Here is a 14,898-nt window from a genome sequence, read left to right on the forward strand (position 1 = left end):
CCCAGCTTCAAGATGCCCAAAGTGGACCTCAAGGGCCCCCAGATGGACATCAAGGGCCCCAAACTGGACCTGAAAGACCCCAAGGCGGAGGTGACAGTTCCCGACGTGGAGGTGTCTCTGCCCAGTGTGGAGGTGGACATCCAGGTCCCGGGAGTCAAGCTGGATGGTGCGCAGCTGGAGGGGGACCTGTCCCTGGCTGACAATGACATGGCTGCCACCAAAGACAGCAAGTTAAAGATGCCCAAGCTCAAGATGCCATCATTCGGAGCGTCGGTCCCAGGCAAGTCCATCGAGGCCTCAGTGGACGTGTCTGCACCAAAGGTGGAGTCCGAGGTGAGCCTCCCTTCCATACAGGGGGAAATCAAGACCACTGACCTCAGCATTCAGCCCCCTACCACTGACCTGGAGGTCCAGGCTGGCCAGGTGGACGTGAAGGTCCCAGAGGACCACATGGCCGAGGGAGCCGGCCTCAAAGGACACCTGCCCAAGGTGCAGATGCCCAGCTTCAAGGTGCCCAAAGTGGACCTCAAGGGCCCCCAAGTGGACGTCAAGGGCCCCAAGCTGGACCTGAAAGGCCCCAAGGGGGAAGTGATGGTCCCCACAGCCCCCTATGTAGAGGTGTCTCTGCCCAGCGTGGAGGTGAATATCCAGGCCGTGGGAGACAAGGTAGACAGCACGCGGCTGGAGGGGGACCTGTCCCTGGCTGACAAGGACGTAGCCACTGCCAAAGACAGCAAGTTCAAGATGCCCAAGTTCAAGATGCCCAAAGTGGACTTCAAGGGCCCCCAGGTGGACATCAAGGGCCCCAAGCTGGATCTGAAAGGCCCCAAGGTGGAGGTGATGGCCCCTGATGAAGAGGTGTCTGTGCCCAGTATGGAGGTGGACGTTCAGGCCCCTGGAGCCAAGCTGGACGGTGCGCGGAGGGAGGGGGACCTGTCCCTGGCCAACAAAGACGTAGCCACTGCCAAAGACAGCAAGTTGAAGATGCCCAAATTCAAGATGCCATCATTCGGAATGTCGGCCCCAGGGAAGTCCTTCGAGGCCTCGGTGGACGTGTCTGTGCCAAAAGTGAAGGCCGAGGTGAGCCTCCCTTCCATGCAGGGGGACCTTAAGACCACTGAACTCAGCATTCAGCCCCCTACTGCTGACCTGGAGGTCCAGGCTGGCCAGGTGGATGTGAAGCTCCCAGAGGGCCACGTGCCTGAGGGAGCCAAACTCAAAGGGCACCTGCCCAAGGTGCAGATGCCCAGCTTCAAGGTGCCCAAAGTGGACCTCAAGGGCCCCCAGGTGGACGTCAAGGGCCCCAAGCTGGACCTGAAAAGCCCCAAGGTGGAAGTGGCAGTCCCCACTGCCCCTGATGTGGAGGTGGCTCTGCCCAGCATGGAGGTGAAGATCCAGGCACTGGGAGACAAGGTAGATAGCGTGCGTCTGGAGGGGGACTTGTCTCTAGCTGACAAGGACGTGGCCGCTGCCAAAGACAGCAAGTTCAAGATGCCCAAGTTCAAGATGCCATCATTCGGGGTGTCAGCCCCAGGCCAGTCCATCGAGGCATCGGTGGATGTGTCCGTGCCGAAGATGGAGGCCGAGGTGAGACTCCCCTCCATGCAGGACGACCTCAAGACCACTGACCTCAGCATTCAGCCCCCTTCCGCTGACCTGGAGGTCCAGGCTGGCCAGGTGGACGTGAAGTTCCCGGAGGGCCATGTGCCTGAGGGAGCTGGCCTCAAAGGGCACCTGCCCAAGGTACAGATGCCCAGCTTCAAGGTGCCCAAAGTGGACCTAAAGGGCCCTGCGGCGGACATCAAGGGCCTCAAACTGGACGTGAAAGGCCCCAAGGCGGAGGTGACGGCCCCCGACATGGAGGTGCCTCTGCCCAGTGTGGAGGTGGACGTCCAGGTCCCAGGAGTCAAGCTGGATGACGCGCAGCTGGAGGGGGACCTGTCCCTGGCTGACAAGGACGTGGCTGCCACCAAAGACAGCAAGTTCAAGATGCCCAAGCTCAAGATGCCATCATTTGGAGTGTCGGCCCCAGGCAAGTCCATGGAGGCCTCTGTGGATGTCTCTGTGCCGAATGTGGAGGCTGAGGTGAGCCTCCCCTCCATGCCGGGGGACCTGAAGACCACTGACCTTACCATGCATCTCCCTTCCGCCGACCTGGAGGTCCAGGCTGGCCAGGTGGATGTGAAGCTCCCAGAGGGCCACGTGCCTGAGGGAGCCGGCCTCAAAGGGCACCTGCCAAAGGTGCAGATGCCCAGCTTCAAGATGCCCAAAGTGGACCTCAAGGGCCCCCAGGTGGACATCAAGTGCCCCAAACTGGACCTGAAAGGCCTCAAGGCAGAGGTGATGGCCCCCGACGTAGAGGTGTCTCTGCCGAGCGTGGAGATGGACGTTCAGGCCCCGGGAGCCAAGCTGGACGGCGTGCAGCTGGAGGGGGACATATCCCTGACTGACAAGGATGTGGCTGCCGCCAAAGACAGCAAGTTCAAGATGCCCAAGTTCAAGATACCATCATTCGGAACGTCGGGCCCAGACAAGTCCTTCGAGGCCAGGGTGGACGTGTCTGTGCCGAAAGTGGAGGCTGAGGTGAGCCTCCCTTCCATGCAGGGGGACCTTAAGACCGCTGACCTCAGCATTCAGCCACCTACTGCCGATCTGGAGGTCCAGGCTGGCCAGGTGGATGTGAAGCTCCCAGAGGGCCACATGTCCGAGGGAGCCAGACTCAAAGGGCACCTGCCCAAGGTGCAGATGCCCAGCTTCAATGTGCCCAAAGTGGATCTCAAGGGCCTCCAGGTGGACGTCAAGGGCCCCAAGCTGGACCTGAAAAGCCCCAAGGCGGAAGTGACGGTCCCCACTGCCCCTGATGTGGAGTTGTCTCTGCTCAGTGTGGATGTGGACGTCCAGGCCCCGGGAGCCAAGCTGGATGGCGTGCAGCTGGAGGGGGACATATCCCTGGCTGAGAAGGATGTGGCCATCGCCAAAGACAGCAAGTTCAAGATGCCCAAGTTCAAGATGCCATCATTTGGGGTGGCTGCCCCAGGGAAGTCCATCGAGGCATCGGTGGATGTGTCTGTGCCAAAGGTGGAGGCCGAAGTGAGCCTCCCCTCCATGCAAGGGGACCTCAAGACCACTGACCTCAGCATTCAGGCCCCTTCCGCTGACGTGGAGGTCCAGGCTGGCCAGGTGGACTTGAAGCTCGCAGAGGGCCACGTGCCTCTGGGAGCTGGCCTCAAAGGGCACCTGCCCAAGGTGCAGATACCCAGCTTCAAGATGCCCAAAGTGGACCTCAAGGGCCCTAAGCTAGACCTGCAAAGCCCCAAGGCAGAAGTGATGGTCCCCATGGCCCCTGATGTGGAAGTGTCTCTGCCCAGTGTGGAGGTGAACATCCAGGCCCCGGGAGACAAGGTAGATAGCGCACAGCTGGAAGGGGACCTGTCCCTGGCTGAGAAGGACATGGCCGCCACCAAAGACAGCAAGTTCAAGATGCCCAAGTTTAAGATGCCCAAAGTGGACCTCAAGGGCCCCCAGGTGGACATCAAGGGCCCCAAACTGGACCTGAAAGGCTCCCAGGTGGAGATGATGGCCCCGGACGTGGAGGTGCATCTGCCCAGTGTGGATGTGGATGTTCAGGCCCCGGTAGCCAAGCTGGACAGCGCGCAGCTGGAGGGGGACCTATCCCTGGCTGACAAGGACGTGGCCATCGCCAAAGACAGCAAGTTCAAGATGCCCAAGTTCAAGATACCATCATTCGGAGTGTCAGCCCCAGGCAAGTCCATCGAGGCCTCGGTGGATGTGTCTGTGCCGAAGATGGAGGGCGACATGAGCCTCCCTTCCATGCAGGGCGACCTCAAGACCACTGACCTCAGCATTCCGGCCCCTACCGCCAACTTGGAGGTCCAGGCTGGAAAGGTGGATGTGAAGCTCCCAGAGGGCCATGTACCCGAGGGAACCAGCCTCAAAGGGCACCTGCCCAAGGTGCAGATGTCCAGCTTCAAGATGCCCAAAGTGGACCTAAAGGGCCCCGAGGTGGACATCAAGGGCCCCAAGCTGGACCTGAAAGGCCTCAAGACGGAGGTGATGGCCCCTGACATGGAGGTGTCTCTGCCCAGCGTGGAGATGGACATTCAGGCCCCGGGAGCCAAGCTGGATGACGTGCAGCTGGAGGGGGACCTATCCCTGCCTGACAAGGACGTGGCTATCGCCAAAGACAGCAAGTTCAAGATGCCCAAGTTCAAGATGCCATCATTCGGAACGTCGGCCCCAGGGAAGTCCTTCGAGGCCTCGGTGGACGTGTCTGCGCCGAAAGTGGAGATCGAGGTGAGCCTCCCTTCCATGCAGGGGGACCTTAAGACCACTGAACTCAGCATTCAGGCCCCTACTGCCGATCTAGAGGTCCAGGCTGGCCAGGTAGATGTGAAGCTCCCAGAGGGCCACATGCCCAAAGGAGCCAAACTCAAAGGGCACCTGCCCAAGGTGCAGATGCCCAGCTTCAAGGTGCCCAAAGTGGACCTCAAGGGCCCCCAGGTGGACGTCAAGGGCCCCAAGCTGGACCTGAAAAGCCCCAAGGCGGAAGTGACAGTCCCCACTGACCCCGATGTGGAGGTGGCTCTGCCCAGCATGGAGGTGAAGATCCAGGCCCTGGGAAACAAGGTAGATAGCATGCGTCTGGAGGGGGACTTGTCTCTAGCTGACAAGGACGTGGCTGCCGCCAAAGACAGCAAGTTCAAGATGCCCAAGTTCAAGATGCCCAAAGTGGACCTCAAGGGCCCCCAGATGGACGTCAAGGACTCTAAGCTGGACCTGAAAGGCCCCAAGGCAGAGGTGATGGCCCCTAATGTGGAGGTGTCTGTGCCCAGCATGGAGGTGGACGTTCAGGCCCCGGGAGCCAAGCTGGATGGCGCACGGCTACAGGGGGACCTGTCCCTGGCCAACAAGGACCTAGCCACCACCAAAGACAGCAAGTTCAAGATGCCCAAGTTCAAGATGCCATCATTCGGGGCGTCAGCACCAGGCCAGTCCATCGAGGCCTTGGTGGACGTGTCTGCGCCGAAGGTGTCATCCGAGGTGAGCCTCCACTCCATGCAGGGCGACCTTAAGACCACTGACCTCAGCATTCAGCCTCCTTCCACCGACCTGGAGGTCCAGGCTGGCCAGATGGACATGAAGCTCCCAGAGGGCCATGTGCCTCTGGGAGCCGGCCTCAAAGGGCACCTGCCAAAGGTGCAGATGCCTAGCTTCAAGATGCCCAAAGTAGACCTCAAGGGTCCCCAGGTGGACATCAAGGGCCCCAAGCTGGACCTGAAAAGCCCCAAGGCGGAGGTGACAGCCTCCGATGTGGAAGTGTCTCTGCCCAGCGTGGAGGTGGATGTCCAGGCCCCGGGAGCCAAACTTGACGGCAGGCAGCTGGAGGGGGTCCTGTCCCTTGCTGACAAGGACGTCACCGCTGCCAAAGACAGCAAGTTCAAGATGCCCAAGTTCAAGATGCCATCATTCGGGATGTCAGCCCCAGGCAAGTCCATCGAGGCCTCAGCGGATGTGTCTGCGACAAACGTGGAGGCCCACATGAGCCTCCCCTCCATGCAGAGGGACCTGGAGACCACCGACCTCAGCATTCAGCCCCCTTCTGCCGACATGGAGGTCCAGGCAGGCCATCTGGACATGAAGCTCCCAGAGGGCCATGTGCCCGATGGAGCCGGCCTCAAAGGGCACCTGCCCAAGGTGCAGATGCCCAGCTTGAAGATGCCCAAAGCGGACCTCACGGGCCCCCAGGTGGACCTCAAGGGCCCCAAGCTGGACCTGAAAGGCCCCAAGATGGAGATGACAGCCCCTGACATGGAAGTGTYTCTGCCCAGTGTGGAGGTGGACRTTGGAGCCAAAATGGACAGTGCGGAACTGGAGGGGGACCTGTCCCTTGCCGACAAGGACGTGGCTGCCTCCAAAGAYAGCAAGTTGAAGATGCCCAAGTTCAAGATGCCATCGTTCGGGGTGTCAGCCCCAAGCAAGTTCATCGAGGCCTCAGTGGACGTGTCTGTGCCGAAGGTGGAGGCCAAGGTGGGCCTCCCCTCCATGCAGGGGGACCTCAAGACCACTGACCTCAACATTCAGCCCCCTTCCGCCGACCTGGAAGTCCAGCCTGGCCAGGTGGAATTGAAGCTCCCGGAGGGCCACGTGCCTGAGGGAGGCAGCCTCAAAGGGCACCTGCCCAAGGTACAGATGCCCAGCTTCAAGATGCCCAAAGTGGACCTCAAGGGCCCCCAGGTGGACATCAAGGGCCCCAAGCTGGACCTGAAAAGCCCCAAGATGGAAGTGACAGCCCCTGACGTGGAAGTGCCTCTACCCAGTGTCGAGGTGGACGTCCAGGGCCCGGGAGCCAAGCTTGATGGCGCACGGCTGGAGGGGGCCCTGTCCCTTGCCGACAAGGATGTGCCCGCCACCAAAGACAGCAAATTCAAGATGCCCAAGTTCAAGATGCCATCGTTTGGGGTGTCAGCCCCAGGGAAGTCCATCGAGACCTCAGTGGACGTGTCTGCGCCAAAGGTGGAGGCCAAGGTGGGCCTCCCCTCCATGGAGGGGGACCTCAAGACCACAGACCTCAGCATTCAGCCCCCTTCCGCCGACCTGGAGGCCCAGGCCGGCCAGGTGGATGTGAAGCTCCCGGAGGGCCATGTGTCCGAGGGAGCCGGCCGCAAAGGGCACCTGCCCAAGGTACAGATGCCCAGCTTGAAGATGCCCAAAGTGGACCTCAAGGGCCCCCAGGTGGATGTCAAGTGCCCCAAGCTGGACCTGAAAGCCCCCAAGTCAGAGATGACAGCCCCCGACGTGGAAGTGTCTCTGCCCAGCGTGGAGGTGGATATCCAAGCCCCAGGAGCCAAGCTGGACGGTGTGCAGCTGGAGGGGGACCTGTCCCTTGCCGACAAGGACATCATCACCGCCAAAGACAGCAAGTTCAGGATGCCGAAGTTCAAGATGCCATCATTCAGGGTGTCAGCCCCAGGCAAGTCCATCGAGGCCTCAGTGGACACGTCTGTGCCGAAGGTGGAGGCCAAGGTGGGCCTCCCCTCCATGCAGGGGGACCTCAAGACCACTGACCTCAGCATTCAGCCCCCTTCTGCCAACCTGGAGGTCCAGGCTGGCCATGTGGACGTGAAGCTCCCAGAGGGCCACATGTCTGAGGGAGCTGGCCTCAAAGGGCACCTGCCCGAGGTGCAAATGCCCAGCTTCAAGATGCCCAAAGTGGACCTCGAGGGCCCCCAGGTGGACGTCAAGGGCCCCAAGCTGGACATGAAAGGCCCCAAGGCAGAGGTGACAGTACCTGATGTGGAAGTGTCTCTGCCCAGCATGGAGGTGGATGTCAATGTCCCAGGAGCCAAGCTGGGCAGTTTTCAGCTTGCAGGCAACTGGTCCTTGGACGAAAAGTACGTGTCTGTAAATGACAGGAAGTTTGAAGTCGTTTGTGAAGGTGATCTTCAGGTTCCATCACACGATGATAAGTTTGGACTTGGTGTTGGAATAGTTGGAGTAGATTCTAAGTTTAAGAACCTGCAGTTTATAGCGCCCAAAGTTTCATTTTCTTCTGCAAAAACTGCTAAAGATAGTCTAGTTCCAGGTGCGGAGCCTGGTATAAGTCTCTCCACAATTCCTGTGGCATCATCTTCAGATTCTTCACAGTTTGAATTACACCAGGCTTCGGCTGATTTAGAGCCATCCATGCAGATGCCTAAGGTTGGTTTGTCTGGATTTTCATCATCTCAGCTTGATCTCACTGGTCCCCACTTTGAATCTTCTATCCTTTCCCCCTGTGAGGGTGACATACTCACAAAATACCAGGTGACTGTTCCCAGAGCTTCCTTGGCCCCTGAGCTTGCTCTGCAAATTCCTTCTGGGTCTCAGGCTGAGATTCGTCTTCCCAAGACAGAGTGTTCCACTGACCTGCAGCGTCCAGAGGGAGTTCAAACTTCTCAAACTGACAGTCACTCTGGTACACTGAATTCCATGATCCCTGCTCCTCATGGTCAGGTGTCTTTTCCTAAATTCTATAAACCAAAATTTGTGTTTTCAGGCCCCCAAATGGCAGTTCCTGAGGGAGACCTACATTCAGCGGTGGGTACCCCAGTCATGTCTCCTCTTAGCCCTGGAGAGGGGCTACCGTTCCCCTTGCCAAGCACTCAGCTGCCATCCCCAGGCACCTCTGTGTCCCAGGGCCTGGAAGAGCTTGTGGACTCCCTGGAGACCTCAGTAGTGGCTCCCGGAGGAACCCCTGCGGAAGATGCTGACCACGAAGGGAAAGGGAGTTCCTTCAAAATGCCCAAGTTTAAGCTTCCATCATTTAGGTGGTCCCCAAAGAAGGAAGCAGGGCCAAAGGTGGACCCAGAATGCAGTGTGGAGGACTCAAAACTCAGCCTGGTTTTAGACAAGGATGAAGTGGCCCTCCAGCCTGCCATGCACATGAATCTGCCTCCAGAGAGGGATGGAGAGAAGGGAAGCAGCACAAAGCCTGGCTTTGCCATGCCAAAACTTGCACTTCCCAAAATGAAAGTTTCTAAGGGTGGTGTCAGCCTGCCACAGAGAGACATGGATCCTTCTCATTCTAGTGCCACAGCAGGGGGTAGCTTTCATGTCACAGAAAAGGCCAGCAGTGAAGGTGGTGGGGGAGGACTTGGTTCAACAGCAGGCGCCACAGAAGGTGAGGGTGTGAACCTCCATTGGCCACAGGTCCGCATTCCTAGTTTGGGCTTTGCCAAACCTGATCTCAGATCCTCCAAGACCAAGGTGGAGGTGAGCCAGTCTGAAGCTGACCTGCCTCTTCCCAAACATAATCTGTCTACTGAAGGTGACAGCAGAGGATGTGGGCTTGGGGATGTCCCAGCAAGCCAGCCTTGTGGGGAGGGGATAGCCCCCACACCTGAAGACCCCCTCCAGCCATCCTGTAGAAAACCAGATGCTGAAGACCACACAGTGGAAAGCCCAGAGGAGGAGGGCACGACAAGGGACTTGCAGGAAATCTGGTTTAAAATGCCCAAGTTCCACATGCCCAGTCTCAGGCACTCTTCCAGGGACAGAGGTGGAGCTGGAAAGCTGGAAGTGGCTCAGACACAGGCATCGGCAGTAACAGGGGGTGAAGCAGCAGCTGGAGTCAAAGAGTTTCTTGTTTCTGGGTCAAACGTGGAGACAAATATGTCCCTACAGCTCCCAGAAGCAGAGGCAGTAGTGACAGCTTCTAAGAACAAATCATCCACAGAGGTTCTAAAGTGTGATCTTGACAGCACAGGCTTGAAGCTGCACCTCTCCACTGCTGGAGTGGCTGAGGGTGAGCTTCCCACTTCTGAGGTCAGGATCCATTCAACCAAAGGACCTCTCCCTTTTCAGATGCCTGGCACAAGGCTTCCAGAAACCCAGGTTCTTCTAGGAGAAATGGATGAGATTTCTCTTTCCAAGCCAGGACATGATCTTGCTGGCATGGAGGAGAAAACAGAGAAAAGGTCTTCACTGCCTGAAGGTCCAGTTAAACTGAAAGCTTCAAGTACTGATGTGCCATCCCAGATTTCTGTGGTTAATGTGGATCAGCTGTGGGAAGATTCTGTGTTAACTGTCAAATTCCCCAAGTTAAAGGTACCAAGGTTCTCCTTCCCTGCCCCCAGCTCAGAGGATGATGTGTTCATCCCCACTGTGAGGGAAGTGCAGTGTCCAGAGGCCAATATTGACATAGCCCTTTGTAAGGAAAGGCCGGGGCTCTGGGGAGCCAGCATCCTGAAGGCAGGTGCTGGGGTCCCCAGGGAGCAGCCTGTGGACCTTAACCTGCCTTTGGAAGCTTCCCCAATTTCAAAGGTCAGAGTGCATATTCAGGGTGCTCATGCTGAAAGTCAAGAGGTCACCATACACAGTACAGTGACACCAGAGTTTATAGATCTCTCAGCACCCAGGGGTTTTTCCACTCAGATTGTACGGGAATCAGAGATCCCCGCATCAGAGATTCAAACACCTTCGTATGGATTTTCCTTGCTAAAGGTGAAAATCCCAGAGGCCCCAATGCAGGCTAGAGTGTACACAACAGTGACTCAACACTGTAGGACTCAGGAGGGCTTGGAAGAGGCACCCACACAAGCTGCCCTCAGAGTAGACTCCATTTCTGGAGATCTCCAGCCTGACACTGGAGAACCATTTGAGATGATCTCTTCCAGCATCAATGTACTGGGACAGCAAACACTCACATCTGAAGTTCCTGCTGGCCACCAGCTTGCAGACAGCTGTTCAGATGAGGAGCCAGCAGAAATTCTTGAGTTTCCCCCTGATGACAGCCAAGAAGCAACCACACCGCTGGCAGATGAAGGCAGGGCTCCAAAAGAGAAAACAGAAAGTAAAAAATCTGGTCTGCTTTGGTTTTGGCTTCCAAATATTGGGTTTTCCTCTTCTGTTGATGACACAGGTGTTGATTCCAAAAATGATGCCCAGAGAACTGCTCCTATTCAAACACAGCCTGAGGCACGACCAGAGGCTGAACTGCCTAAAAAACAGGAGAAGGCAGGCTGGTTCCGATTTCCCAAATTAGGGTTCTCCTCATCTTCTACCAAGAAAAGCAAAAGCACTGAAGATGAGGCAGAGCTGGAAGAACAAAAACTTCAAGAAGAAACAATCACCTTTTTTGATGCCCAAGAAAGTTTCTCCCCTGAAGAGAAGGAAGAGAGTGAACTAGTGGGGCCTGTGGACGCTGGGCTGGGCTCCAGAGTGATGGTGACATCCGTGGCAAGAACAGAGTTAATCCTGCTAGAGCAGGACAAAAAAGCTGATGATGAAGGCAAAGGCTCAGGCCTGTGACCAAATGAAGGCTGAGAGGTGTGGCTCGTCAACACAAGAGAGATGCAAAAAACTAAGCTGGAAAGCAGAGGCTACACACACATATGGAACACCCCATAGGAGCACATTATGTCCACCTACCTTCACAGACTGAGAACAGAGCAGAAATGACCAGAACACCTTTGACACCATCACACAGCCCTCCTAAAATGGAACCAAAGCTTTAGAGCTTCCTCAAAGCTTTGGATACAAAGAAGGCACCCTGGCTTCTCACAAGACACCAGAATTCACATGGTACTCAGAGGCACTGCTGGGGAAGTTTGTTTGTCTTTATTAGATAAATTTCAAGAGACCTGTCCATAATACCCAACAGAACATGACTATTTCTTTGAGGAAAGGGTTAGAATATCTGTGGTATACAAGTAGTTTTGGTATAACTTCTTTCCTGCTGCTGCTGCTTCCTAGCAAACATGGTTTTCCTATTTCAGGCAGAGTGCGGTATATTCCAGGAAACACTGTTTCCTACTCACTTATGCGCTTACTTCTTTGTTGAATGCCTCACTAATGGCAAGCTTCAAGACATTCTGTGTGACAATGCACACATGCTGGGCAGAAAGGTGCTGGCCAGTGGCTGGCAGGTGGGTCAACAGAAGCTAGGACATCTGTGAGTTGTCATTCTCATCTATCCATGTCCACTTGCCTGCCAGCATCTGCCAGTGCCTTGCCAGCATGCACATCCCACACTGTGGCCCCCCCTAATGTACATGCTGCAGCCAGAATGCAGATGAAGCTGGCTTGGCTGTTCTCTGGATGGGCAATAAAGAAAGTGCTACATCCCATGGTGAAGTCTGCTCAGGTCTTTTGTCTCAGGGTCGAAGTTCACCACTGCTTTCCTCCTATGCTCTCCAGGTCTCTACTAAGTAGCTCTAGAGAACAGTCAAGGAGGACCAGTAGAGTGGTTGCCTACTTATGGTCCATTTGTCCATGTCCTCCTCTGAGCTCCCTGAGCTTTAGGGGCTGTGAGGAAGACAAGGAAGATAGGGCTGAGTTCACAGTGTTGCAGAAACACAGACACAAAACCCTCAACTCTCCAGCTGGAGGCAGTGTGGGATGGGGGATGGAGTGCAGAGTGGGGACAGCACAGAAAGGTGTCCTTGGCCATCTTTAGGGGCACATCCTCAGAAGCTTCTTCACCACAGAGGCTCTCTTGGGCAGCCCACAGGAACCAAATCCACGTGGGGTAGTAGAGTGAGGTTTAAGGGGTTTTCTACAGTCTTTCAGTGGTCAAATTTCTTCCCAGCTGCCCTCAGATACCCCTGCTGGGTTCATGGGTATGCAGTGTCAAAGGGGGCAACGGAACTTGGCCCCAGCACCCTCCTGGCTTAGGTGGGCTCCTGGGTATCTAGTGCTCATGGTCTCCTAGGGAGGTGGCTGCTCTCATGGCTGTGGGTATGAGAGCAAGAGCTGGGCTGTGAGCCAATCTGGAGGACCACGTGCTCAGAGGGTGAGCGCTACTCCAAGGCTACCACTCCTTGTGCTTCCCTGAGAGGTTCCAGAGGGGTGGCAGCTATGGGGTACAGGAACCTGGGCAGGGGAGAGATGCTGGGTTCTCCCCCCATGCCACCAGGGTCATATGTTCTCTGTACTGAGTTGGAGAGGCCTGTGGGGGTCATCCAAGTTAGGGGATATAGAAGCTTCTAGAAAGTGAACGAACACAGGTCCCCTGGGGGCTCATGAGCAGGAAAAGAAGGGAAATTTGGTGGGCACTCATCCCTCAGTTGAGCAAGGCTGTCACCCTCTCCCTGCCCAGCTTCCTGCCTCTCTCTGCTACAACTTGTATGTGCCAGACAAACTAGGTGAGAGCAGCCCAGGGAGTACTGCAGAGGGAGAAGTCTGCCTGGCTCCATGGAGCTTTTGTCCCTCTCTGATCCTAGAGTCAAGGCCTGGGATAGTGGGGACCTTGGTGTTAGAGGCCAGAGAGACAGCTCTCCCAGCATATGGGGAGTGGCTGAGCAGCAGGGGCCCCTACTGGGTTCTCACGTGACCTTGCTTCTGTGTATGAGTTATCTATGCTGCATAAGAACATCACTACAAATTAGCAACTTAAAACAATACACATTTATGATCTCTTAGTTTCTGTGGAGCAGGAGTCCAAGTGTGGCTTTGTTGGGTTCTCTGCTCAAGGTCCTGTTAGGCTGCAATCAAGGTATCAGCTGGGGCTATAGTCTCCTCTTCAGGCATGACTGGGAAAGGAGCCACTTCTGAAGCACACACTATTGCTAGCCACACTCAACTCCTTGTGGACTGGATGATGGAGGGCCCTAGTTTTTTGCTAGTTGGGGGCTGGAGGGGACCGCAGTACTCTGCCACATGGGCCTCTTCATAGGACAGCTTATAGCCTGTTTTCATTAAAACTAGCAAGGGATAGACTGCTAGCAAGATGATATTATAACCTTATGTTATATGATCACAGGATGTCACAGGAGTGATATCCCATTTCCTTTGTGTTTTTTGTATTGGTTACAACAGGCACAGGTTCTGCAGACACTCAAGGGTAAGATCACACAAGGACATACATGCCAGGAGGTGGTCATGGGAGCCATTCTAGAGTCTGTCTGCTATATCTCAGAAGGGGCCATATCATGGTGTCCTCCTGGGGTCTCCCAAGCCTTATCAAGCTGGATTTCCTTTGGAGTCTGCTTTGAAGCAGGCCTCTGACAGTGCCACTGAGGTGTGGCTGCCAGACCCCAGGTGTGTGAAGAGGCCTTTCACTGGCTGACAAGACAGTTGTCCAAATCACAGCCTGGAGCACATGATCCCTCCTAGAACATAGCTGGCAGGCGTCGAAAGCAGGCCAAGTGCTCTGAGACACATTCAGGTGTAAGGCCAAGAACTAGGAAGCAAACCCACACACGCAGCCCTAGAGGGCAGAGCTCAGTTTGGGATGATATCAGCACCTAAGCCAGTTGTTGCCACGAAACATTTTGGCAGATGGTTGCTGAGGAGATTTGGACCATGGATGGGGGATAGGAAGCCACAGGGAGCAGCCACTGCAACTGCCAGAGCTTGGCTTGGTCAAGTGCAGCTCACATACAAAGCAGCCCCCAGAGGCTCCTAAGGCCTTGCAGGGCTGTATGGATCCCCAATCCCCTGCAGCATCTACAGCAAGCTTTTCACAAGCCTGAGCACGGAGGCAGGATGGGTGTATACTTTCTGTACGAACAGAATGCTGAGGTCTAAGGTGTCCTTTAGATGGGGGAAGTATAAGATCACCAATCGAACAGAAAAGTAACTTGTACTGTACCTGAGATGAACTTCGCTAGCTTTCCCCACAGCAAAGAGGACTAAAGAAGGGTAGGAAAGTGGTGCCTCAAGACTGGGAGAGCAAGATCCTGGGATCCATAGAGCAACCAGGGCTCCTTCACAACGCTGAGCCATTCCTGAACCCCAGACTAGCATGGCCCCGTGGACTTCCACCAGGGGAGGGGACCCTGTGGTCTTGGTCAGGAACCATCAGGTGAGATAAGCCAGGGTGCTTTGAGAAGGCTTCTGACCCAGGATTCATAGCAGAAGAGTTAGGACTGAGTCACCAAACCTGGGTTCAAATCCTGCATCTGCAGGACAGGTGCCCAGGTGGCTCCCAGGATAGGGTGAGCTCCAGTGGAGCTGCATCCAAGTCCTAGTCTCAGATTGGAGTCACCTTCCTGCCCCTCAGCTCAAATGCTGGTCCTCTCAGCCCCATCCACCAGTCCTGGGCCCTGCATCCTCAGGACAGTCCTGCCCCCACATTCTTAAGACCACCCTGTACAACAGCCTACAAACTGCACAGCTCTGTGCATCCCTACCCTCTCCAGCCTGTCCCCTCACCCACGGCCCCAGGTCCCCTCCCTCTCACCCTCCATGTCCCCTCAGCTGCAGGACCCTCCCTGCCACCATCCTGGGACTCAGCCCTGAGTCCCCTCCCTCTCTTCTCACCCCCTCAGCCCCAGTCCCCTCCCGCCCTCCCCACCTCCTCAGCCCGAGTCCCCTCCCGCCCTCCCCGTCCCCTCAGCCCCGGGTCCCCTCCCGCCCTCCCCACCTCCTCAGCCCGAGTCCCCTCCCGCCCTCCCC

At 56.2% G+C, this 14,898-nt stretch overlaps 1 protein-coding gene across 1 annotated transcript in view; it reads left to right on the top strand.

The window, feature by feature from the left end:
- AHNAK2 (AHNAK nucleoprotein 2) overlaps window positions 1-11,627 on the top strand; it is a 42,365-nt gene extending 30,738 nt beyond the window's left edge. Inside the window, exons 8-13 of the mRNA XM_032267588.1 lie at window positions 23-639; window positions 859-1,329; window positions 1,837-2,292; window positions 2,812-4,620; window positions 4,819-5,715; window positions 6,205-11,627. Of these exons, the coding sequence (XP_032123479.1) occupies window positions 23-639; window positions 859-1,329; window positions 1,837-2,292; window positions 2,812-4,620; window positions 4,819-5,715; window positions 6,205-10,809 (8,855 nt within the window). The 3' untranslated portion in view covers window positions 10,810-11,627. The remainder of the gene's footprint in view (window positions 1-22; window positions 640-858; window positions 1,330-1,836; window positions 2,293-2,811; window positions 4,621-4,818; window positions 5,716-6,204) is intronic.
- The last annotated feature ends 3,271 nt before the right edge of the window (window positions 11,628-14,898 follow it).

Source organism: Sapajus apella, unplaced genomic scaffold, assembly GCF_009761245.1.
Source record: "Sapajus apella isolate SASKATOON/1434 unplaced genomic scaffold, GSC_monkey_1.0 scaffold170, whole genome shotgun sequence".
Taxonomy (NCBI): Eukaryota; Metazoa; Chordata; class Mammalia; order Primates; family Cebidae; genus Sapajus; species Sapajus apella.